The 25,376-nt window shown below is 50.7% G+C and overlaps 1 protein-coding gene across 9 annotated transcripts in view; it reads right to left on the bottom strand.

Annotated features, from left to right (window-relative positions):
* Positions 1-4,823: 4,823 nt before the first annotated feature.
* Positions 4,824-25,376, bottom strand: part of PHC2 (polyhomeotic homolog 2) — a 102,817-nt gene continuing 82,264 nt past the window's right edge. For 8 of the 9 annotated variants that reach the window (XM_060140624.1, XM_060140623.1, XM_060140628.1 and 5 more), the window contains 6 exons: positions 14,591-14,793; positions 12,789-12,918; positions 11,838-11,952; positions 10,638-10,779; positions 9,410-9,686; positions 4,824-6,160 (listed from right to left, as the gene is read on the bottom strand). In XM_060140624.1, coding sequence (XP_059996607.1) covers positions 6,006-6,160; positions 9,410-9,686; positions 10,638-10,779; positions 11,838-11,952; positions 12,789-12,918; positions 14,591-14,793 — 1,022 coding nt within the window. In that variant the 3' untranslated portion in view covers positions 4,824-6,005. Of the gene's footprint in view, positions 6,161-9,409; positions 9,687-10,637; positions 10,780-11,837; positions 11,953-12,788; positions 12,919-14,590; positions 14,794-24,227; positions 24,245-25,376 lie in introns of those variants that run through there. The other variant, XM_060140630.1, reaches the window with a different exon arrangement.

Here is a 25,376-nt window from a genome sequence, read left to right as displayed (position 1 = left end):
GATACCACTATCTTGCAAATGGCAAGATACCATTGGGGAGAAGTCAGGGAGGCTTCCTGGAGGAGGTGACCCTTAAGCTAGGACCTGAAGAACTAAAAGTTATCCACACAAAGAAGGCAGTGGGGCTTCCCAGGTGGCGCAGTGGTTGAGAATCCGCCTGCCGATGCAAAAAAAGAAGGCAGTGGAAGGGAAAGGGAGGTCCATGAAAAAGAAACAGCACTGTGTAAAAGTGACGAGGTGAGAGTGCTTGGAAAATACGGGGAACTGCAGGCCTGCCGCAGGGGCGGGGTATAGGGTGTGGATAGGAAGTGATAAGAGTTGAGGCTGGAGATAAGCCTGAGCCAGGTAACCCAGGGCCCACATTCCAGGATAAGGGGTTTGGACTTCATCTTTTTTTTTTTTTTTTTTTTGGACTTCATCTTGAAGGCCGTGGGGAGCCCTGAAAGCTCTTTCCTTCAGGGAGTGATGCTGTCACATTTTTACTTGGAAGATACTCCAGCTGAACTGTTGAGCCTGGACGTGGGGCAGGGACCAGGTGGAGGCAGGAAGACAGGTGAGTGTTGGCAGTGGGTTGGGGAGGAGTAGGTGATGACTGGCTGTCAAGGAGGTTGATGGGCAGGACTTGGTCACTGATGAGAGGGACAGGGCTGGGGGACCAGGAAAGGAGATGGTGGCTGATAGTCCAGTTGGGGGTAAGAAGCCGGAGCTCAGAAGGCAGGCAGGCAGGCAGGCTTGGGAGAGAGTTCTGGGATTCACCAGGAGGGCAGGGATGCTGTGGAAGAGGGAGAGAGCAGAGGAAGGAGAGCCAGGGCCCAGGCACCCACCGAGGACACGGTTGGGGACGGGCAGGGGACTGAGTGAGCAGAGGAGGCAGTGGAGGCTGGGGTGGTGGTGGTGGAAGCGGCTCTTTCCGGAAGTTTGGCTGTAAAAGGAAAGGGAGAGGATGGTAACTGGAGGAGCTGAGGGCTTGGGATTGATGGAGGTGCGTGTGTTTCTTTCACACAGGGAGACTTGAGTTTGGTTGAACGTGGGCTGGAGGGCATCAGTGGAGAAGGCATTGTGCTGCCTTCTCAGATACAACTGAAAAAGGCCCCAGCGTCCAGCCGAAGGGACTGGCTAAATAAACATTTTATGAAGAGTCTGCAGTCACGTGGAAAAAACTTGCACAAGAACCGTGAATGAAGAAAGCAGGATCTAAAATTGATGGGCACTGTGGTTACAATCTAGCAATGAAAACATGCCCGAGCAAATAAGACTGGAAGGAAAAACTTAAGTGACTGTGTAATAAGTTATGGGAGGGTTTTTTCCCTTTATTTGTGCCCCCAGTTGTCCGTAATGTGCTTTTATTGCTTTTTTAATGAAGGAAAAATACAGAGTTAGCCATTTAGGAAAAACAAGTGTTTTTAAGCCTTCCTAGTGACTGCAAGGTGAAGTCCACCTCTCTCAGCCCTGCCTGAGGAGCCTGCAAAATCATTTCGAGCACTCACACCAGACCCAACTTTCCCACCTCTAGAAACGGAGACTTCACAGTGGGCAGGCCAAGGATGCTCTCCTAGCATTGCTGGAAAAAGCAAATGGAGATAAACAACCCCACTGTTCGTCCTTAGGGAGTTGGATGAATGAATTATGCATTTCTATACAATGGAAAGCAACGTGGCCACTGAAAAGGATGAGGTAGATTTATATGTGCTCTCGGGAAAAGAGGGCCTAAAGAATCAAGTGGAAGAGGAAGTAACAACTGTACATAGAGGCTGGCTGCGCTCCTGTGAGGGGGGAAGCCCCTCTACCTGTGTACCTGTGCATTTACAGACGTGTTTCTATGTCGTTTTATAAAAACGTAGGAAAGAATCTGGAACAGCATTGCGCAATAGAAATATAATGTGAGCCAGGAACGTAAATTAAAATTTTCTAGTAGTAGCCATGTTAAAAAAGTGAAAAGAAACAACCGAAATTTTTAGTATTTTATTTTAACCTAATAGATCATTTCAATATGTAACCCCAAATATCATTTCAATATGTAATCGATATAAAAATTATTGAGATATTTTACAGTCGCTCCTGGAAGCGAGACTGCCCCCCCGGAGGGATGGCATGGGAGGTGCCAGGGGCAGGAGAAGGCTGCAGCGGAGCTCTCTCTGCCCTCCCTGCCATCTGACCCTCTTAGCCGGCCCCTCACAACTAGGGCAGCCATGCAGAGTTGTCCCCAAGTGGTCCAGGTGGGCTCCAGCTGCCAGTCCTGGGAGGGCGCTGACACCCAGGCCTGCAACAGGCTCCTGCCGCCCCCTCCCATGGCCCAGCCAGGGAGCCCCTAGTCCACAGAGGCACCTGCCTGACCCATTCCTTCCAGTTCCTTGCTCTGATATTTTCAAAAGGGTCCCCTCCCCTCCACCCCGCTTCCACCTGCAGAAGGTGGTCCCACAAGGTGGCCCCATGCCCTGCTCCTGTACTCTCCTTGCTTTCAGGAAGAGGTTGAAGATCAGTCATTAGTTCCTAAGTGGGAACAAGTTTGCAATCCTGGACAGTCACTCCCAGTTGGAATAGAGGGCTCACAGTTGCAGTGGAAGGTGCGCCCCAAAGTCTGTTCTCTGCTCACCGAGGGGGCTCAGAGTTTAGGGCAGCAGGAGGAGTCGCCGAGCTCTTCACGGGCACGAGATCTCCCAGGATGCAGCCTCCCCCCACCCCACCACCCATTCCTTGGACCGTCTCTACCCCTTGGGCGATGTCCTCCAGTCACCTCCCAGGACCTATGTGGCTCAGCTGGTTCTCAGCAGGCCAGCCTTGGTGCCTCCTCCTCGACTGTTCTGGCCACCAGTCTGGACTCCTCTCGGGACAGCTGTCCCGCCTCATCTTCCCCCTGATACTGGCAGCGTCCCCCCCTCACCTGAGTCCTTGCCATGACAGGAAGCTGGTGGGACAGCCTGCCAAGAACCTTCTTAGCTCAGAGCCGGGGAAGAAATGACCCATTCTTGGTGACTGGGGCCAAGCAGTTCCAGGCCATCTGCCAGAAACCACAGCCACAGGAGCAAGCAGGGATGAACTACCCGGAGAGGAGCCCCCTGGGGCCAATCACCTGGAAGAGGGTGGATGGAAGGCCAGCTTTGGTTGGCCAGAGGTGCTGAGACATTCTGTACTGACTCTTCCTCCCTAGGGCTCCTCGTGCCCCTCTTCAGTGTCGTGGTCCTCGGGCCAGACTGTGGTGTTTGCCACCCAGGGAGAACCTTGTTCTGCGCGGACCTTCAGCCAGATCTCAAGGGCGCCGGTCACCTGAGTGTGACCTTGGACAGTTCACCTTGAGGAGCCCTTGATCTCTTCAGTAAAACAGGTACGTGCACCAGTCACCCAGGACAGGGTAAGAGCCACACAAGGCAGTTACATGGAAAAGTTCTGGAAAGCTTGCACTAGGCAGGGTTTTTTTTAAAGTGCAGGTTATGATCTATTAGAGGGCCATGAAATCAATCTTATGGATCATGACTGAGATTTTAAAAATATGAACAGGAAGGGAATTGAAAATATCAGAATGTATTGTACATCAGGGTAGGTATTGTTTTGTGATTGTTTTGTTTCAGTTATATATATATTCAAGTACATACATGAGGGTGGGAAAATTTTTTTAAACTGTCGGTCATGATCAAAAAAGTTTTGCAAAATTCTGTGTAAGGTGTAACTCTCAGGAGCAAATGCGTGTTGAAGGAGGCAGCCTTCAAACTGGGGCCTTTCACCCCGAGTGAAGAAACGGCACTGATACTCACCTGTGTCAGTCAGCCCTGCAAATCCACCATATCCTCTTTCAGGGCTTTTAGTTCCCTTCTCCACCACACACATAAGGACAAACTCAGTTTGGGCCCGACGTTGTCCTCCAGTAAGGGAAAGTGGAGGTCCAGCGTGGACTCGCTGAGCTGCACGGGCCACGGTGGGCCGGCCCGCCTGGCCTGGAGAGGGGAGGGCAGCGCAGGGGCTCCCGAGGCTCCCTCTCCACCAGGCACCTTCCCCGACTTCCCCGAGGTTCTGAGGTCCTTGCCCCCTGCCACTCCCCCTTGGCCCAGGGTCCTGCACTGGCCTCTGTCCTGTCGCCATTCCCGACCTCCGGGACCACCAGACTTTCCAGTCCTGGCTCCACCCTCTGGGTCGGCCACTAACCAGTTTTGTTTCTCCTCTTCCTCCGGGTAGTGGCTACATTTTAAAAGGCCTTCCAGAGAGTTCTCGTCCAGATATGGGTAGTGGCTCTTAAAAGGTCCCTGCTTATCTCCCCGGGCCCTGCCGTTACAGCATGTCACAGACTGAGTGAACGGTGAGCGGTCTGCGCCTGGAAGGCCCTTCTCCTTTATTTGAGGCTTAGGCGTCACCTCCTCGAGGCAGAGACTCTCCTAATAGTTTGCTATTGCAGCATCCAGAAAGCGCTGAGGGGTCGAGTGAGCCAAAGCCACCCCAAGGGCAGTTCTGGACGCGGCGCTGCAGCCAGCCACCACAGGTGTCTGCGGCGGAGGGAAGGGTCTGGGCTCTGCGTCAGGTGTGCCTGGCCCAACAGCATCGTGTCTCCCTGGTGGCAGTGCTGGGTAGGGGGGCTCAGAGTTGAAGGGGCCCTGGACCTCGCACTCCAGGGGACACCCATGTGAAGAACAGAGGTGGGATCTGCTTTTCTCATGTGGACTGGGACCAAGGGCACCCTCAAAGGACCCAGCCCCAGCGAAGCGTGGAGGATATGTTATCCAGTTAAGGTGGTCGTCCCTCCCCCAACCCAGGGACCCACCCCTCTCCTGACAGATGAAAAGTAGCTATTCAGGACCACAGAAAGGCATCTCCAGGGGAGAAAGGCACAGAAGGAACAGATTTTATGGATTTATTTTTAAAAAACAAAAAGGTTAAAAAAGTCCTTCATTTCCAACCCTGCCTGGGGGTGTGAGTGGGGAATAGAACAAGCTCAGGGCACCCACCCTTCCCCCAGGGAGAGTCCCACTCCCCCCAGGAGTCTGCAGAGGCCCAGGCAAGTCAGAGGCAGGCCCTCGCCCTTCCTGCCCCGCCTCCTCCACGGGCAGCTCAGACCACTGCCAGCAAGTTCCAGAGGCAGAGAAGCGTGGGACCCGAGGCCGAAGGCTGCCTTCTTCACCTCAGCGGTGGTCACTCCAGCTCTTCTGCCCTTGGATGTTCCCAGGGCCCCACCGCTGGGCTCCCAGGGCGGGCGGGCGGGCAGACGGGGAGGCGTGGCCCGGCCCAGCCCACCAGCAGCTTCCTCAGTGCCGCCTGTGACACAGCAGGGCAGTCAGGGGGACGTCACAGTGCGGGAAGGGGCTGCGGAGACACCTCGGCCATCTGGAAAGGAAAATCTCCCACTACTCTTCATCGCTTTCTGATCGTGCCTCTCTGCACTGAGGCGGCCCTTCTTTCCTATTCCCCATCCTGAGGCTGAGTGGAGTCCAGGACAAAGCACTAAGTGGCTGTTTGCTACAAAACACCTGGAGATACCAGAGGGTGGCTCTCGGCCTGTCAGTCCAGGCTCCCACACGGTCACACAGTCACACACACAGCGTTAAGGCGTCTGCGCCAGCAGGCGTGGCCAAACTGGGCCCAGCTTCTCTCCCTCCACCTGTAGAGGGTGAGGGGGGAGAACCCTTCTGGCTGCTTCAGAAACAGGCTGCAGTGGGAGAAGCTGGCAGCGGGAAGAGTTAGCTGGGCCCGGAGAAAGAAGTGGAGGAAGGCAGGCAAGGGCTTCCGAGGCCTCTAGGCAGGCCTAACGGCTGCCCTTGGAAGTGACCCAACTCAGGTTGGGAGCCCTGACCGTATACCCCCTGGAAAATGGGGGACAGAGGGAGGGGAAGAGAGCGGGGCTAGCGTAGTGGGACTTCGGAGGAAGCAGTGCTATCAATATGTACAAGCATAAAGCCCCATCTTCCGCGCCGCCCGCCTCTCCGCCCCTCCCACAGAAAGGCCCCTGAGAGCCAGAGGAGGGCCCCCAGGAGTGTCCGCTGGCTCTGCTCAGTCGGGAGGAGGAGCCCGGGGCCCGGCCAGCCCTAGGAGTCCTTGAGCATGCTGATGCGCGCGTAGATCTTGAGGGCGGGCCCCAGCTTGATGTTCATGGCGCTCATCAGGTGGTCCTCCTTGAGCAGCAGCAGAGCTTGCCCGTCGATTTCCTGGGCACGGAATTCCTCTGCTATCTCCTGGCAGCCTGAGGGGACATGACCAAAGACAGTATCAATGAGAGCTACCAGCGGTCACGCTTGGCAGTCACTGCCTTCAGATGCATCATCTCACTTGATCCTCGTGACCACACCTCGAGAGAGGTGTTGCTGTTCTTATTCTACAGCTTGAGAGAGGCTGAGTGACTTACCCAAGGTAGCCAGACTCTAAGGTGGTCCTGTGACCCGACACCTCGTTGTTCAACCCCCCCACCCCCCGCCAGTGAACTGGGCTGACCCCGGAGATCAGTACAGGGTTGTGGAAGTGACAGCATGGGATTTCCCAGGCTGGATCACAAAGGGCATGGCGGCCTCACCTTGGTCTTCCGGATAATTTATTTTGGAACATGCCAACCACCGTGTCGTGAGGACACTCAAGCAGCCCTCTGGAGCAGCCCACTTGGAGAGGAACTGAGGCCTCTTGCCCAGAGCCAGCTCCCCGTTGCCATGTGAGCGCAGCACCTTGGAAGGGGGTCCTCCAGCTCCAAGCCCTCAGAAACTGCAGCTCTGGCTGCTGTCGTGACTGAGCCCTTGAAAGATACTCCGCGCCAGAAGTGCCCAGCTAAGCCGCTCCACAGAACTCTCGAGGTAAGAAGTGATTACTGTTTGAAGCCACTAGTCTTGGAGTAATCTGTTTCACAGCAGTAGGTAACCAATGCAGATCTGGGTACTTGGAAGATGGGTGCTGCCATCACCACACCTTCACCACGCGGGCGTGGCCTTGGACTTGGCAGCGGGCCGGAGCTGGAGGGACTTTGAGGAGAGCGGCAGTGAAGGTCTAAGGTTCCCTGAGAGACGGGAGTAAGAAGCCTGATGGTCTTGGAGGAAACTGCTGGAGAGGCTTAAAGGAACGTGAGGAAACTTGCTGGAAATTCGAAGAAAAGGGATCCTTGTTATGAAATAGTAGAAAATTTAGCAACATTGTTGCTGGTGGTAACCCCGCGGGCATGAGACGCCTACTGAAAGTTGCTTGGGCTCAGGAGACCTCCGGCAGACCGCTGCAGGTGCCACCTGGCCTCCCACCGTGGCCGTGGGGAATGCGAGGAGGGACGAGGTCGAGGAAAACGAGAACAGGAAGGAGCCTGGATTTGCTGATTTTGAAACTCCTAAGCCTCTCCAGATGGCAAATGATGCTAAAATTAAGAAATGGTTTCTAGGCAAAGACCAAATCCAGGACACAGTCAAAAAGACAGTCTAAAGACGAAACTGCGGGGGTGACTTAAATCTTTTGTTAAGACCGCAGAAAGCTCTAAGGTGCCGCCTCAGAGAACTGTTGGATCAAACGCTCTCTCAGGATTTTATGGGCGTGCCTCACAGAGCCTCTCCATTCAACGGCCCAGCTCCTCAGACTGTTAAGGGCACTGTCCCTCGGCTTCAGAAGAAACCTAATGTGGAGTAAGGCTTGTCTTGCAGACATTGTTGGATAACATTCATAAAAAGCCCACAAAGAGTAAGAGAGAATCGTCTGGCAGAAACACTGCTCACATGGACGGAAAGGATCAGAGGTAATGTGAAATAAAAGCAGCAGGAAGTAGGCTGAGAAAACAACTCCACAGGCTGCCTTTCATGGGAAAGGAAGGATGACTCAGGGTGGAACCAAGAGCGAAAGAGAATCACTCCGGGCTTTGAGTCCTAACCAAGGAAATGCCAACACATGCCCTGGTATGGACTGGTGACTCCTGTAGCCTCCTGTGTTCTCCCTTCTTGAACAGGGCATCCTGAATGGGCACGTCTACCGTGGTTACCCGATGCCCATCCCACCATATCCTAGGTTTGTGGAGGGAAGTGGATAACCCGTTCCTCATTCCCAGGTCTGCAGATTGAGAGGAATCATCCCTGAGGAGCTGGACCCAGTGAGCCTCATCCGTGCCTGGACCTGTGTTAGATTCTGAGATCCTGGACCTCGAACCTCCGCTGTAATGTGATGAGACTTGTGGGGCCTCGGGTAGGGGTGAGGGTATTTTGCATGAGGGAGGAACATGAATCACTGGGGTGAACTATGGGAGTAGCCGGCCTCCAAGTAGCTCCCGATAATCCTTGCTTCCCTTTCATGCTTTCATGAGTCCCTCACCATGAATGGGGTGACCTGTGTGGTCAGCAAGATATTGTTGAAGTGACAGAATGTGATTTCTGAGGCTAGATCGTAAAGGGCATGGTGGGTGGCTTCCACCTTGCTCTCTTGGATCACCCCCTGGGGGGACAACTGGCTGCCATGTCACGAGGACACTCAAGCGTGAGCGTTCTGAAGAGACCCGTGGGAGAGTGACCGAGGCCTCCTGCCAGCAGCCACACGCTCCCTGGGAAGCGTGTGAGTGAGGCACCCTGGCAGATCTGACAGCCCCAGGTGACCCTTCACATGGCCTTGGCTGGCCTTGGCCGACATCCTCATCGCAACCTCCTAAGAATCCCTGTGGCAGAACTGCCCACCTAAACCATTCCTGAATTCCTTATCCACATGACCTGTGCCATAACAAATCTGGGGGATGCAGCAATAGATAATACGCTGGGTTAAGCGGCAGAGCCAGGATTTGAGCCCAGTTCTGTTTAACTCCGAAGCCTGCTCTTAACCACTATATCCCACTTTGGTCTCTGAGTGAACGGGCTTATGGTCACCACTGCCGACCTGGTCAGTGGCTGGTGAGACTGGCAGAAGAAACAGTGGAGAAGCTCTGGTCCCGACGAGTGCAGCCGTGCAGATGGGAGGTCTTTCAAGCTTCATTTCTAGATCCTACCTTCGAGACCACCGGCACTGCGCACCCAGGGTCACGTGCAGCTGCCGGCTCCTTTACATGCTTGCGTGTCTCTGCTTAGGCTGCTCCCTGATGCCGTCTCTCCATCCGGCACAGGCCTGCTTGTCCACCGTCACTCAGTGTAAACGTTCTTCGTTCTAACGTTCTCCTTGACCGATTTCCTCCACTCCCACTTGACGCGCCTCCCAACTCATCCCGGAGACACACAGGGTTGGTCACGTCATCACCTTCACACAGGCCCCTCACCGAGCCCACAGATACGGCAGATTACAGCCACGGGACATTACAGTCGGCGCTCCATGCTAGAATGTGAGCTCTTACCGGCAGGCACCTCCTCCTACTCATCTCGGCCCCCCACCCCGCACCCCGTTCCTGAACCCAAGCCTCTCCTTGAACTGCCTGGTCTCTCCTGGTGGCGGCAGGTGAGGTCTCTCACACCCTTGCTTTCCTTGCTACTCCAGGCAGGCGTGGAACTTCCAAGGACCTTACCTGGCAGAGAGCGGATGAATTCGTAGACATCTTCCACATTCCATTTGGTGGGCTCGCTTGGCAGGAAGTGGTGCCCCATGCCCACCAGGTCCCGCATGTGCACGTCAGGGAGCTCCAGGTCCCGCTGGCCTTGTCGCCGGCGGGAGGTGGATGAGCTGGCTGAGATGGGTGACAGGGGCTCCTCGTAGCTTGAGTTGTCGGAGCAACGGCTGGAGTCTTCCTGGCTGTGTGTTAGCTGCAGTGCGGCAGCAACTGAGAGGGGTACAGTGCCTGCTGGCTGGGAGCACAGAGAAACGGTTTTCTTCAGGATGGGGGCATAAAGCACCTCTAACAGAGCGCTGGGCAAAGGCAGGTATATTCTCCCTTTTCTACGTGGTCTGCTACTATGTATCTGAATTCGAGATCAAAAAGCATCTTTTGCCACGTCCCCTCTCTGATCCTAAGCAGAGTCAGTGCCAGTACTGGAGCATGTACCACACTATGCTGCAATGATCTGATTCTACGTCTATCCTTTCTTCTAGATGTGGGGTTTTTAACCAGGGCTCTGTGGGTTTAGGGGGATGGTCTGTAAACCACCTGAAATAGCATGTAAATTTTCTTGTGTGTGTCTATGTTGGGCTGTAGCTTTCATCAGATTCTTAAAGAGGTTTATGACCAAAACAATAACAATAAACAGCAAAATACACATAAGGTCTGAAGCATCATACTAGGCTCTGAGTTCCTGGAGCACAACTTAAGAGATTTAGTGCCTAACAGGTCCTGACGTACAGCCAGTGCTAAAACATACTTAATGAACAAATACCCACGTTCCTGGTAGAGACCTTCAAGGACTCAGTGCTCTGATGTTCAGAGAGGCAACAAGGAGGGGAAGTAAAGGGTGTCGGCTGCCTCTCACCTAGCCCTCCTCGGAAGGCAGGTGCTACCTGGGACAGCCTGTCTCTTCAGGCAGGGGAGCCCCGGAAGTCAAGGATGGAGGCAAACTGGAAGAAAGGGGCGAAGTCGGGGCAAGGTCACGGAGGAGGGAAAGTTGAAGCACCCATGGGTCTAAATGAAGGGACCTATGAAGGGACACGGGGAGACGGCTTGACCTGACAGATCATGAGAGATGAGAACGTGATGCAGCACTGATGCCAGCAGCGGAAAAGGACGGCAGGCGTCCCGGGTCGTGTTAGGAAGGGAGTTGGTGGGGACCCGAGAGCACGAGCTGCAGGCTCTGCCAGCCTCTCACCTGCTTCTTGGTATCCTTGGTAAGTGTTGGCAGACTGGCTTTGCTGGCCCGACGGCGGTTGTGGGTTGTGGCTCCTGCCTTCTGCAGCTTGCTCCGGTCCGAGTGGAAGAGGCCCACTCGTTTGGTGCATCCCACATTGTACCTGCCAGAGCCGGGGAACAAGGGCGGTCAGGGCGGTCGCAGGGCGAATGGCCCAGGAGGAGGAAGAGCAGCCAAGATACTTGGCAAAATCTGCGTCTGCCTCCTCGTCCCAGTCCTAAGTCCATCACTCAGTACTAGCTGTGTGGATCTGGGCAAGTCACTTAGCCCCTCAGTTTCCTTATCTAGCGCTGGGGAGGAGACCACTCACTTTCTGTAACCGGTCTGGCAATAATATAAGCTAACGTGTGCAAAGTGCCTGGCACAACTCGGATCACGGTAAGAACTCAGGGCTGCCACATTCCACTCCACGTATCACCGGGGCCGGGAAACTAGTGTCCTCCGTCCTGACGGAGGACAGCTTGGCAGAGGTGCGGGAGGCCCTCCAGCGCAGCCTGTGGGGAGGGAGGGCTGCAGAGAGCCCTACTCCAGCTGGTGTGCAGGGCGTCTCTGCCTGGGGCCTAGAGAGCTCCTCTCTTCTGGGGGCTCAGGCCTCTTCCCTCTCGGCACAAGGATCACTCCGGGCTTAGGGTCAGCAAGTCTAGATCCCCAGCTCGAAGGCTTTAGGCGCAATTACTTCTCCTTGTGCCTCAGTTTCCTAACATGTATAGAGGGCACGATAGCAATACCTGCCCCACAGTATTACTTTGAAGATCAGATGACATGATGCATATTAACACCCAGCACAGAGACTCACACACAGCCGGTCCACAGTAAACAACGTCGGTGTTTACTGTGATCATCTGTCTTCTAAGCTGCGCAAACGCTCGCAAAGGAAACGTCTGTAGCCAGCGCAGTGGCTCTGGGCAAAGCTTCCGGTGGAGGCTTCGGTAAACCCTAAGGAGATGGGAGCTGCCAAGGGCGGGTGCCAGTGGGACCCAGGAGGGCCCGACAAGCTACAAGCTGCTTCCTTCCCTTGGACCCTTGCCGCCTGCCCTGCTCTGCTCATGGGAGTTCTTTGGTGAACGAGTGACGGGATGCTGCTTCCAGGCAGGTCACGGAAATAAGGAGCTGGGTACCAAGGCGCAATCCCAAGAAAAGGGAAGGGGCTGAGGCTCTCACCTTTTTGCACAAGCCATGGAGCAGAAGCGCTTGGAACGCTTGAACTTGTAGGCAAAGTCCACCCGGCCACAGAGCTCACACTTGAGTTTAAGGGGAGTACCCTCCTCTTTGGATTCTGAAAAGCATGAAAATCGGTAAGCGCGGACAAGTAGTCGTCCCCACAGGACTGCCCACAGCCCCACCCCGGGCCACTCTGCTCTGTCCTGCCTGCAGCAGCGGCTTGGAGAGTGCCAAACTGCTTTGTCGCTATTTTTGGAAGGGCTGTGGTTTCACCCCTGGAAAGTATCCGAAGGTGTCCAAAGATGGCCCCTGGACACCCGGCAGTTTCTGCTTCTAAGGACTATGAGACAAAGCACGGGTGGGGAAGAACCAGCGCCCCTCTTTAGGACCCTGGAAGAGAGCAGGCGGCTCACAGGGAAAGCTTCAATGCTGTCACCACTGATCTGGAACTACCCCGCCCTTCCCTTGAGGTGTCCAGTTGGCTGCCGGCCTGGGTAACAAAGCCCAGGAGTTCTGCAGCCTACGTGGGCGTCCCGTCCCGCCTCCACTTAGTCGGTGGCTCGTGTGGCAAGTGCAGCCCTCGCTGGCCCCCGTCCCGAGTGCAGGCTCCCGAGGCGGTAGAGGAAGGGCACGAGCCACCTGGGGCTGCTCCTGCAGGCCTACAACTGGCGAGTGACTCATGCAGGCAAAGCCGCTCTTGGAATCCTGGGGCTGGCAAGAGTGGGGCTGGAGACAAGCAGGGCACACTCAGTTCCCCAGGGGCAGGAACTGCCGTCCGTTTTCTAGGGACAGGGCTGAGCGGGCACAGGACAGGGCAGTCTGGTCAGCTGACATGTTCACACGCTCCCCGGCTCAGAGCCCCTCCGTGGATACTAGGAAAGGACCTTCCAGCCTTGCTGAGTCCTGTCCAGCCCCGCCAGAAGCCCCAGCATCCAGGGTCTGAGACGCTACCTTGCAGATAGGGCTCCTCCATCTCTGAGTCAGTGGTGGTGGTATGGTCCTGCTGCGGAAGTTTCTCAGGCAAGAACCCCTGTGCATACTTCTTCTTGAGATTCCCCACCAGCAGGGATGAGCGTCCCACCTAGGGGACAAGGCAACATGGAGGCCATGAGGGTCAGGTGGGCATGCTTCCTTGCCATCCAGCCTCATCAAAATTACAAGTATAAAGCACCCAAGGCACAGATGCCCGCCCCTGTATCACCATCCAGGTACACCCTGCTCAAGGCCTGTTTTGCTGTTTAGCTCAAGAGGCAAGATGCCGATGACCACCAAAGCACAGGGATGGAAATGGCTTCAACCCAGGACCAATGGATGGCTTAGGAGGTCAGGAGAATATCTACTTTTCCAAGCGTCTAGGGGACAGAGATGGAGGCAGTGATCAGGTTTCCCGCAGCACCAGGACAAGGGCCAGGCCCCAGCACTCACGCGTCACGGGGCAGGAACACAGCTGAGGCTGTGTGTGACTGTATGTGTGACACACAGACCCAGCCGCCATTCCTGGATGCCTTACTGTTCTCTCCCTTACCACTGCCCTACCCGAGCCAGAGGGACAGGCAGCCACAGAGGAGAAGAGGAAAACGCGGACGCTGGGCCACACTGGAAAGCGAAGGCCCTCGGTGGTGCCAGGATCCCAGACTAGCTGATTCACTGTTTGGTGCACTCCCTTTGTTGCCTTTTGTGCAGGCAGCCTGGTTGCCAGATCTCTTGGGTGATGCTGGGGCTGCTGTCCAATCAGCATCGATCCTGTGAGATCAGCTGGGTTCTGGAGCTTCTCTAGGGGGCCAAAGGGAGGACCTAGTCTAATGAGGGAAGGTATGTGACAGGGCTAGAGCTACTTATAGCTAAGGTGCCCCAGGCCTTGACCGACCTCCAGAGGGAAAGAGGACAAGAACCTGTCTTGGCATTTTTGTCTTTTGGCATTTTAGAAGGGCGGTCCACCGGCTGACTATTCACACTACTCGTGGATCCAAAGAATGTGCAAAAGATAGATGGCCTCCCATGAAGATGTTGTGTCTCTAACAGCCAGTTAAGTTTATCACGAGAGAGGCGGGAGTGCACCTGGCGCTGGGCTCCTCCCACCTAGAGAGCAGGCCACCTGTCTCACCAATTCACACTGTGCACTGCTGGCTCTGGGTGCTGTTCTAATGAGCCATGTTCTTGATTCTTCTGTGTTTCCCCTTGGTCTTATGCTTTAATTGGAGACACTTGATGAAGTGCCCCTTTCTGGAGTGCCCCTCATTCACTCCCCTTTCAAGGCTCTGTCCCCAGAAAAGAAGCTTCAGGCTGTAACTCTGTTCGCTTGTCTTCCATTCAGATAGATCTTGAGAATTCTCTTCTACACAGCTTCCTTTTGCTCTCTAACCAGCCAACGTGTTGCCATTTGGGGGTTGTGCCATTCAAACCCGAATGCCAAAGTCCATCACCCTGCAGCACCAAATACCCCAATGTGAACCCCTTCTAACCAAGGGGTTCGCACTTCACCAGGCAGGGACACGGCTGAGTCTGTGTGGAAACTTCCAACTAAGGGGTCTTGCCAATTATTCTTAATCACTGACCCCTTCTGGACCTTAGGAAGACACTCAATCCTAGAAAGCAAATGGCTCTGATATTCCTTTGGGGGAAAATTAGCAAGGAAAGAGCAAATTTTTCACATTTTCAGAAATTTTACATGGAAATGTAAAGCTATTCTAATACACATCCAAAGTATACTTATTAAAAAAAAAAAAAAAGAGGGGAAAAGAAGTAGTCCGTACCGGGAAAGGCTCCGCCCCCTCCTGGATCACAAACCCTTCGATAACATGCGTCAGGATTTGGGGTTTCACAATGGCCTGTGGTGGTTTATTCTCACCATTCTGGGGGGCAGTGCCGGTGATGCTGGAGGCAGAGTTTCCGTTCCCTGAGGTCATGCCGGGGCTGCTGAGGTCGGTCAGTGCATGAACAATGCCCTGCCCTGTCTCTGTACAAGGGAAAGCAGGAAAACACAAGCGGGGGGTGGGGGTCAGAACCAGGTCTAGGCCAGTAGCAGAGCAGGGACTCAACACTGCCCGACGATGCAAACCAAGCAGTCCCCTCCCCCAGTGACCCATTCAAAAGTGGTACAGTCTCAGTGGACCCACCACCAAGTGAGACTACAGTCTGTTCTGCAACAATGCAGCTCATCCGCCAGCAGTGTTTTCTTAATTTCCCAACTGTGCTTAGTCCAACCAGGTTACACAGGCAAGAATTCTGCCTCTGAGGAGTTAAGACCTTGGTCAATATTGATCTGGACAAACAAGTTAACATTCTGCTCAAGGGAGAAAATGTATTCAAGGTGACATCTAAAACCAAGATGAAAAGCTGAACTAGGTATAGGGCTTGGGGCATGAGGGGGTTTGGGGCAAAGAGGAAATGAACCTTCTATGAGGTTCCTCAGGAAAGGGTTAGATTTTAAGCATGCTGTGAAATGTCAAAGTACTGAACCCCACGTAAACATTTTAACACAGATTCGCCTCATCGGAGACTGGTTATTTGGGATCACTGCATTAAGACATGCGTGTATTCTGTTTCTCCACCGAGGAAGCCCCTAAGCAGAGCTGAGGTTTTCTATGCTGTTCCTGCAGGTCTCCTGCCCCAATCAAGCCTCCTGTTCAGTTCTCAGCTCCACATCCAATCTGATTCTCGGCCAACCACAGACTCCTTCCCTCCAAGGAGAGCCTTGCTTAAGATTTCCTCTCCACGGGGCTGCCAGCCTTTCTCTGAAGAGCCTGACAGAGCTCCAGTAAGTATGATGAGGTGCCTTTACAGAACCATACCACAAGGGACCCCCTTTCCTCCACTCCAAACAGTACCTCTCCTGAGTTGCTTCACTGTTTTAGAAGCAACTTTCCTCTCTTCACTTTTTTAACTCTTTCCCCACCCCCCCTTCCCAGGGCCATTCTCTACCACCGCCAACTGTGTGAAGCTGAGGTTGCCTTTAACCTGGAACTTCCTAAAAAAGAAAACAAAGAAAGAAGAAAAGAAAGAAAAAGCCATTTCTTTATTGCAACAAGCCTACTGACAGTAAGCATAACCCAGTGTGAATGTACGTATTACACACTTTAAAAAGAATTTCAGTATATTTATTAGCTAAGTAATTTTTGCACAAAATTTATATGAAGATGCTCTTATTTCATGTTAAAGATCTAAAAATCCCACCACAGAACAGGAATTCACGATGCCTAATTATGTGGCATGGAGAAATCAAAATAAACTCATTTTAGAAAAGGTTTATAACCGGCTCATTTTCTTACTAGTAGTCCTAATGTGCAGTAAACGGGGATAAATCTTTTTTGTTAAAAAAAACAGTTGGCCATGACACATGTCTTCAGTACTCAGACCTCTGTAATTCAACTATAATAAATTTCAGAGCTGAGCAGGAGTTACCTAAGAGATGTGATTAATGAGATTTTTTAAAAATTAATTTTTTTGGAGACACAGTCATACCAGCAAGTTAGAAAAATTCGTTTACGTGTTTATAGTCCTTTGAAAAAAATTGTTTGACATTTTTTGACCTTTCTATAGGGATGGAAAATTTCTCCGTTAGAATCAGTCTTTCTAAAATTGTAAAGGAACTAGAAAAAAAAAATCTTTCCTTAACAATCCATGAATAACTAGGAGGACTGAGTTAATTATACAATCAATCAAATTAAGTTTCTTTGCTTTTAAATTTTAAATATTTCATTCTATATTTACATAATTACATTTTTGCTTGTGTATTTTAAAGTATTTTAAATATGCAAAGAAACAATCTATTTTATTTAAAATAATGAATAAATGTTAAAATAGAAAGCTTACTATGTAAGTTAAAATCCTATTTTTAGATGATGGCTATTCCCCTCTGATTAGAGCCTAGTAAAATATTCCCTGGCTTCGCTAATGAGCTACTGTACAGATTATAGAGTCACAAGATTAGAAAGTCTGGTTCAACCCCTTACCAATGCTTGACCCTTCCCTATAATAGCCCCACCCAGTGATTTTCTGGCATTTGTTTGAATACCTCTAATGACAAAGGAACTCACTACCTCTGAAGTAGTCTGTTCCCAACTTGGGCAGTTCAATTAATAAGTTCTTCCTTATAATGAGCCAAAAATCTATCTTCTGTTAATTTCTGTCCACTTACCCTGGTTCTATTTCTTAGACCACACAGAACAAGGCTAATCTTATTTGTATAATGGGCAAAAACACAGGCTTAGACCTGGCTTAGAGACTGGTCTCTATCACTCAAGTGGATTAGGGACAAGTCCTCTTCTGTCTCTGACCCTTGGTTTCTCCAGCTATAAAATACAGACAATAATAAGACCTACCCTTTAGTGTTGCTACAAGGACTAAGTGAGAAAATGAATAGCAATGAAGTGCTAGCACACTGGGAAACACTCAAGAAATGCTCTTGGTGTCATGAAGGATGTCACTTATGAGCCCAGTTTACGTTCTCGCCTCCAGGCCACACTCCCTCTGCTCCTTTGACGACTTCTTATATAAAAGGTTGCAAATTCATCATCACCCTAGGTCTTCTTTGCCAGCATCTTTTAAAGTCAGGTACTCCGTCAATAGTAACATAATATATCGAGTGTATTGATCCAAGAGATCCTGTTGGTAAGAGTTTTGTTTTGTTTCTTTCAAACACAATCTCGTTCCTCGCTGAGAGCACAGATGGAGGGCAATGAGTGACTCCCTTGTTTTAGTTTATCATACTTCTATGGAATTAATCCATTCTCCTCTGAATTCTGGGATCCTGCCCACCTCCCTCTTTTCACTGATATTTATCACCAAACAGCTGCTGATACCCTGTCTCCTTTTATGGGATCTCTCCAACCTTGTTCGACTCTTCTCCTTACCCCCTCTACCCCCTTCCCTCCTGTCTCTCAGATCTGTGCCTACTAACGTACACTGCAAGACGAGGCGGGGGCTCCTGAGGTCAGAGTCCTTCCTCGTGCCAAATACAGGAGCCAACAGAGACATTCACGAGCTCAGAGGCTACAGAGCCAATACTTAACTCTGGGAGGAAAAAGACTTTTTGGGAATCTAAGTTTTTAAAAAAGGATCTTATTAAGCAAGAGAACAAACTAATAAACCCCTTCACCACAACATTATAAGCTATCACTCTCCACTATACCTCTGGGCCAGGTTACAGGAGACACAGAATCCAAGGGGCGGAAGGGAGAGCGTTTTACGACTGTACAAAGGTTTGCAGCTATTTCGCTTTGCAGTCATCTTGTAGGCAATACCTTATCATGTGCTTTAGTCACAGAGGAGTCTGGGCTATTTCTGGAATGACCATATACAATCTCACCCCCTGCCAAGCTCAGCACACCGAGATTAATTTAATCTGCTTCCCGTTCTCCCAGACTGCTTTGCAGCCTGCTTAAGGGAAAGCCGCTTAAACTTGCAGAAACCTGCCCTGTTGGCCCTGAGGCCAGATGGAAGACAGAGACAAAGAAATTCTCTATCTTTGGAATTCTTCCTTACTCAATTCCCTTGACCAGTCCCGAGGCTGTAAGTGCTGCCGGGTTTCCCACAGGTCTCAAATGCCTTCATACAGAGTTAGCTACCTGGATCTGAAAGGTGGAGGCCAGGACACCCTGAGTAGGAGAGGCTGCAGGAAGGAAATAAAGCCAAGCTTCAGTGGTGGTGGTGGAAGGGGGAAGTAGAATCTAGCCTTCAATTGAAGCTGACCACAAAGGGCTAAGTATTTGGATCAGAATGAACAAAACAATGTGTTCTGGGGGAGTTGTTACATAACATAGGCCTCAACCTTGTAGGTCGCTTCTCAATCTGGTCTCACAGGCGCTGGCAGAAACAGCCCTTATAGGGACTGGATTAAAATAGGAAGGACCCCCCCAGTGGCCCAGTTTGTGAAATTATCTGCTACAGGGCCGGTCTCCTCTGCTAGGCAAAGCAGGTGCCGTTAGGTGGGGGCTGTCTCGGTCTCATCTGTATCTTCAGGGCTAACCCAGCATCCAATATATAATAGCCATTTAACGGCTGCTGAGCTGGGGCACGGGGAACCCGTGGGCGCCGTCTTCCCTCCTGACCGGCGTACAGATCTCCTTACTCTTCCGACAGCAACCGGTCACCAGCTGAGACTGGCACATCACTTTCTGAGGTGATAATGACGAGAGGGAGCAGCCGGGCTGGTGCCTGCCTACGGGGTGGCACTTCTGGGTACCTGGCTATAAAGAAGAATGAGAGCTATTCCTTAGCCCAGTTCTTCCTGTTTGAGTGAGGATTTCCTCAGCAAAAGGGAGATACAGCATTAAATTGGCCCCAAAGGCTGCAGTTCTGGGTTCCCTGGTCCCTTTGAAACACTGATGCTGGCTCCAGGCATTTGGAAAGGCATGATGACCTCTAGAGGCAGAGGCCCGAGACGCCTATAAAAACGGCCCCACCCCCGGGGCCAGGAGGTAGGTGCCCAGAGAGGCCGAGCTTTCCTGCCCACTGAGGACAGAGGTCAGGCTGGCTCCAGCCACGCACCATCTGGGCCACTTCGGAACCAGTTATGGTGCTCTTTATAAGCACAGGTAAGGCAAAAATCGTCAGTTATGCTGAAATATCGTTCAGTACTAACATTTATTGTGGGTATTTCAGATGACCTGGCCACTCATTCTATTTGCCCCTAAAATAAGTCGCCTTGAAGACCTGACTTCAGAGGAAATGAAGGGCAAGCAGAGCCTCTCCCTCTACCCTTCAGCGTGGCCAGTAGCTATTTCCACTTTCTCCAGACCTGAGGAGAAAGGGGTATTTTAATTTACAAGACTTCTAACTACCCTTGCTTGGCAGCAGCAGGAGAAAGACAAAGCTAATGAAGTTAATACAGGATTCAAGGAAGCAGAATAGATGATAACATGGATCATTTGCCTGCAACAAATTCTGCTCGACAAATGGCAAAACAAGGTCGCTTATACAACACAGAGCGTTCTCTCCAGGCCCCTGGCTCTGAAGTCCGGCTCACTGTGCCTGAGCTTAGCAGGCCAGTCACGTGGCCAGGAGGGGTGACAGCAGGATTCCTAAACAACTGCCTGCTCTAGAGAGACCCTGAGGGGAGCACCTGCAAAGTGACGCCCAGGGAAGCCACATCCCAGACAGGGAGCAGCTGACACAGACCAGATGCACCTGGTGCTAACAGAGCACGGCAAGCTGAGGGCTGAGCCCTCTGGAAAGGCTGTGGCCTCCCTTTACAATCTCATTAGTTATATTTGGGCCCCTAAAGAAATCAGTGCTGCTCTGAAAGTGAGGGAGGTAAGATATCTCATTAAGCACCAATTTGTTGAAAGAAAGAGAGACAGAGGGAAAGAGAGAGAGAGGGGAGGGGAGGGGAGGGGGAGGGGGAGAGGGAGGGGGGAGAGAGGGAAGAGAGAGGCAAGGAGGAATGGCGGCTCTGTCCTGGGACCCTGACAGAGTATTCCATTAAAGAGATTCATTTGGTTAACAACCTGCTTTAAAATGCAAATATACACCTGTGGCCATTCACACCTGGCTGTGAATCACTTAGAGAAGCAGATAGCTTTCCTCCCAATTTAGGGATGAGGTTTGCTGGGTGGACTGGGGCATGAAGAGTGGACGTTTTGGATCAGGGGCACTAGATCACAGAGGACTGGAGTTAGAAGGGCCTTGGGTCTAACATCTTAATTTCCCAGAGGAGGAAACGGGTGCATAGTTAAAAGTGTGCATTTTAGAATCAAGGCAAGAGTGGGTACCACCTAATTTGGAAGAGAGTACCTTCTAAAACAAGCACAAAAGAAGCCCTTAGAGAGCTGGGAAAATTGTAGGCCCCTTCCCACCCAGGGTTCCTCCTGAGAACCAGAAGGCTGGAGGTACCAATGCCAGATGCTTGGAGCGTTTGCAATCCTGCCAAGGACCGAATTACTGTCAGACCCACGAAAAGCCCCTGGCTCCCGGACGCACAGCAGGCCGTGGCTGTCTCACACAGGTGCCCTCATCACCCTGCCCCTTGGAGCACTTCTGCTCTTAGGGGCCTCTCCCGAGAGGGAAGAAAGGGCTGTGACAGGAGGATCCCTTTGGGGCGCTTTGCCGAGTCACAGGAGGGCAAGGCCCTGGCTCCATACCTGGTGCCTGCCAGGGAGGTGGCGGCCCAATGAAAGGGAAGCTGGGCCAGGTTGCCTCAGACGCGCCTCGGTGTCACTGCGGAGCGACCTTGTTGAGTCTGGGTTAAGAGGACTGGAGAGCAGACAAGCTTCCTGGATCCTAAGCATCTGGGTCTGGCAGGGGGGGCTCCTCCTCCTCCCTGGAGGCCATTACCATACAGCTGACTCTCAGGCTGTCTCTTAGGACACCGGCAGAGAGAGCGGGCCTTCTGACTCACCCACACTCCCCAGCTAAAGTGTACATAAGCTGAATTGTAAACAGCTGAACGTTTTCCAAGCTGCCACCCCCAGCTCTGGAGGAAAAAAATCAATGGAGCGACAGCCAGCCGCCCCCGCGTGGCTCGGATGGGAGCCAGGGGGGATTTCCAAACAGCTGCAGCACTGCTGCCCGGCCCAGGCTGAAGACCAGGTCCCACTCAGCAGCAGCACCTGCGCTGGTCAACGTGCGATGGCTCACTAGCCGGTAGGGCTGCGGTCGAGGGCTCCCAGATATCCTAACATCACAGTTCTCTAGCAGACGCTGTGATTTCACAAGGCAAAAGGTCTGGAACCAACAGGAGAGGCTCTCCGCTAGAGACATCAGGATCACAGGAGACAAGAGGAAAAATGGCAGAGTGGAAAGGCCACCAGCACTGGGGCAGACCTGGGTTCATACTCTGGTTCCATCTTCGATTACCTGTGTAGCTAGCTTCAAGCACTTGGTACCTGCTCTGCACCTTAGTTTCTCCGTCTATAAAAATGACAATCATGCTGCTTACCTTGCAGGGTTACAGGGAATGTTAGAGTTTATATATGTAAAATGCCTGGCACTGATTACATTTAGAAGCTGTGCTACCCAGCAGTTAAGACTGGGATCAGAAAGACCCTATGCTTAAATCCTAGTCTGTAATCCCAGGCAAGTTACTCTAGGCCTCAGTTTCCTCATCTGTAAAATGGGGTACTCATCTCTGTCCCACATGGCTGTGGTAAGGATTAAATAAGACACTGCAGTTACGACACAGTGGAAGAGGCCTGACATGGCTATTGGAGGGCTCCCATCACTGAGACTCGAGAGATTAGGAAACTGCCCCAGTCTCATGCACACTGAGCCTGGCCTCTGGCAGCCCCAGAGCAGAGCTGTTCTTTCACTGGTCCAAACTCAGGCATCATTCATGTTCCTCAGGTGCTCTGGTCTACTCAGTGTGCTGTCCTTGCACTCCTGAAGTAAGGCTTCGGGAAGAAATCTTACTTCCACTTTGACAATGACTGCAACACAAGGGAAATGCACCTGCCCTTTGGGGCAGACCACACGTCCCAATTCACCTTCAACAGTTGTTAACCCAAAGGACATGACAACCGCCAGATTCCCTCCCTTCCTATGCATTTCTTTCATAAAGAGTCCCAGGGTATTACACAAAAGAACCCCAGGAACCAGAAAAGAAAGAACTCAGGAACAAATAAAGAACCACTTTTCCTAGTGGTTCTTATAATGCCAGGAGGCAGTTTAGCCTGTGAAAAGAAATTACTTTAAAAGGCTGAAGAGAAAATCATGGAAGATGGATTTATAACAGTTAAAAAACCAACTAGAAATGTTTAGAAAATTCTCTTATTTACCAACTGCAGAAGCACTAATATTCTTAGAGAAATGGGAGAGGGAGGGAGGGAGGGAGGGAGGGGGAGGGGGGGAGAGAGAGAGAGAGAGAGAGAGAGAGAGAGAGAGAGAGAGAGAGCACGCGCGAGCGTGAGCGCACACGCACGTGCTAGAGAAAGCCAAACCTCAGTTGTCCTTGTCTATATAATGGGATAGATAATACTTACCTTGCAAATCAAACTTCTTGATCATTTCTGCTCTTAGAAAACACTGCCCCCTTCCTTTAATAACCATTGTCTAAGTTTTCAATCACGCTACTTTGCTACCAATCAGCTGACAGAAGAGATTAATACTGATTACTGGAGGCCTGGAAATGTGGACTTAACCAATTTTTAAAAAAACGGTAGTTGATTCACATTAATTTTGTTTTAATTTACAGTGTCAGTTGCTTTGATTGTTTAAAAATGTCTTAATATAGCTGTGTGGATTTAGGCCACATATGGATGGTTTCAAATAGGCTAAAGATATCAGTAACTAGGGATAATTATACAGTATTTGAGACATAATAGCCATGCAACAAGAGCTTTAAAAATAACTCCCAGCAGTCATGAACTCTCATTTTCTTGCCAACGGTCTCAATATTCAGCATCAGGCCTGCTTCTCCTGATCTACTGGAGAAGAGCTGGTTATGACACGGCAGCTAACAGTCATCTTTTCTTAAGAGAAGCTATGACAAATTTCACTGCTAAGAAGAAAATCATCCAAGAAACAGGTTTTTGCTTTCAAGAGAGTCTAACAGCAAACGGGGACTCTCTTCAACATCTGGATTCATCTTAGAACACTGGAAATCCCTATTTAATAGCAATCATTTCTTTGGCAGATGTAGAAAGAATGTTCTCTTTTGGATTTAACTAAAAAAATCATTTGGAAATTTCAAGTATAGGAAAGCATATCCCTTTTCACTAACTATAAATAAATTTGGAAGGGGAAGGAAAAAGAACAACAAACCATTAAGTTTATTATGCTGGCCTAGATGGTCTTACAATGAATCACATAGCAACAATTTATTATTTAAATTATATGCTATGTTTCTTACTATATTTTATACCTTCAAAAACTAATCACTCTTAACTGTATAACTCGATTAACTATAAAAGAGCCCATCTCGGGACTTCCCTGACGGCCCAGTGGTTGAGACGCGGAGCTTCCAATGCAGGGGGCGCATGTTCAATTCCTGGCTGGGGAACTAAGATCCCGCATGTCTTGGGGCAGGGCCGAAAAAAACCACAACCATTTCTTGACCATGGCAATTATATTCTACTTTTGTTATTGATGGGGGAAAAAAGCCCTGAATCTGTAAGACTGTTGTCTTGGATAAATAAATGGTTGATTATTTTCCTAACAATTCCAAAATGTCATAAAGTTGAATTAAAAATGGTTTGTTTCAGAGTTTCTTTGCAAGCATCAAAATCAGTGTTCTGATGTAGCTAAACTCAAATTGAAATTTTTAAATAAGTCAATGCTTAAAATGAAACCTGCATCTATTTGAATTGTGAATAAGTAATTCAAGTTATCTTGAACAGGCCTACTTTAAACATTTTAACAGAACACATACTCAGAGTCTTTTTAACTGGTGACTCACACTGTAGTTTAAAGCATGCCATAAAAACACTGAAAACATAAATCAGTATATGTTCATACCTCTACCTTGAGGGGTAGTCCCAGCTTTGATTTCCACCAGACAAGGTGCTAAGTCACTGCAGACAGTCATTTCTGTTACTGGTACAAAGGCCTCATGAGAGTAGATTGCATAAGGCAGCCAGTCCTCACCCTGCTTTTCCACGGGGGTGGAAAACACAAAAGAATCTCTACAACCACTTTTGTGAGATTCCTCCGGACCACAGAAAATCATCATCTTCATCTTCCAGTTGCAAAATGGCACAAAAGAAAGGGAAAGAGAAACTATGCTTCTATGAAGGTGCCTCATTTCTCTACTCTCAACTCTAGTAGATGTATCTTTTCAGGAGAGAATCTTTTTCAGGATGGGACCAAATCTGTCTGGAGAGTAAACGGCACTGCACAGCTGGGAAAACTTTAGTGTAAACTTGGACTGACCAAGAGGAAGAAAAAACCCTCGGTGAGTGTCACACTAACACCGAGCAGCGTTACCAGAAAGGGAGCCACCATCTTACTCCCTAGTTTTTTCAACTTAAATTTTATGTTGGTTTACTGATCCATGCTAGCTCAAAGTGAAGGACTTTGATAGGAAGGGGGTGAACTTAATTCAGCAAATAGTTACCGAATGCCTAGTGTGAGGCCTAAAGCCCAAAGGAGGGCAGAGACTTAGAGGAAGCATCTAAGGCAGTTGAGTCATCCTCTTCACACATTCACAAAGAGATAAAAAGACACTCAAAACCTCAGGTAAAGGTTCTTAATTCTGAGATAGCAGTCGTTTTTTTCCCCCCTACAACAAGAAAACCTAGGGAGGGGATGGCCTAAGTTAGAGCATGCAAGGCCAGAGGCAAGAACAGGTCAATTTTATAAAATCGTCTATCTATTCCTCTTTTTCTCTTTCCCACTGAAAGATCCAAGGGATCCAAAGTATCTGAGACAGGAAATGAGTAAGGCAGGAAAAAGGATGTGGTCTGAAAAAGAGTGGATCCTGGGGCTGAGCCAGAGCAAGTCACAGGCACAGGGTCACAGATGGGGGAAGGGGCCTTGGTAGCAGGAAGGGAAGTCTCAGGGTCAATCAGCTTAGACTAGAAGGTCAGTGACAGAGGAGGTATGTCTGGAGAGGCAAGCATAACAACACCTTCCTAAAAGGTTATCCTCCATTGAAATGCAGAGGAA

Source organism: Lagenorhynchus albirostris, chromosome 2 (genome assembly GCF_949774975.1).
Source record: "Lagenorhynchus albirostris chromosome 2, mLagAlb1.1, whole genome shotgun sequence".
Taxonomy (NCBI): domain Eukaryota; kingdom Metazoa; phylum Chordata; class Mammalia; order Artiodactyla; family Delphinidae; genus Lagenorhynchus; species Lagenorhynchus albirostris.
The sequence above is the reverse complement of the archived record's forward strand: the minus strand, read 5'-3'. Positions and strand labels throughout refer to the sequence as shown.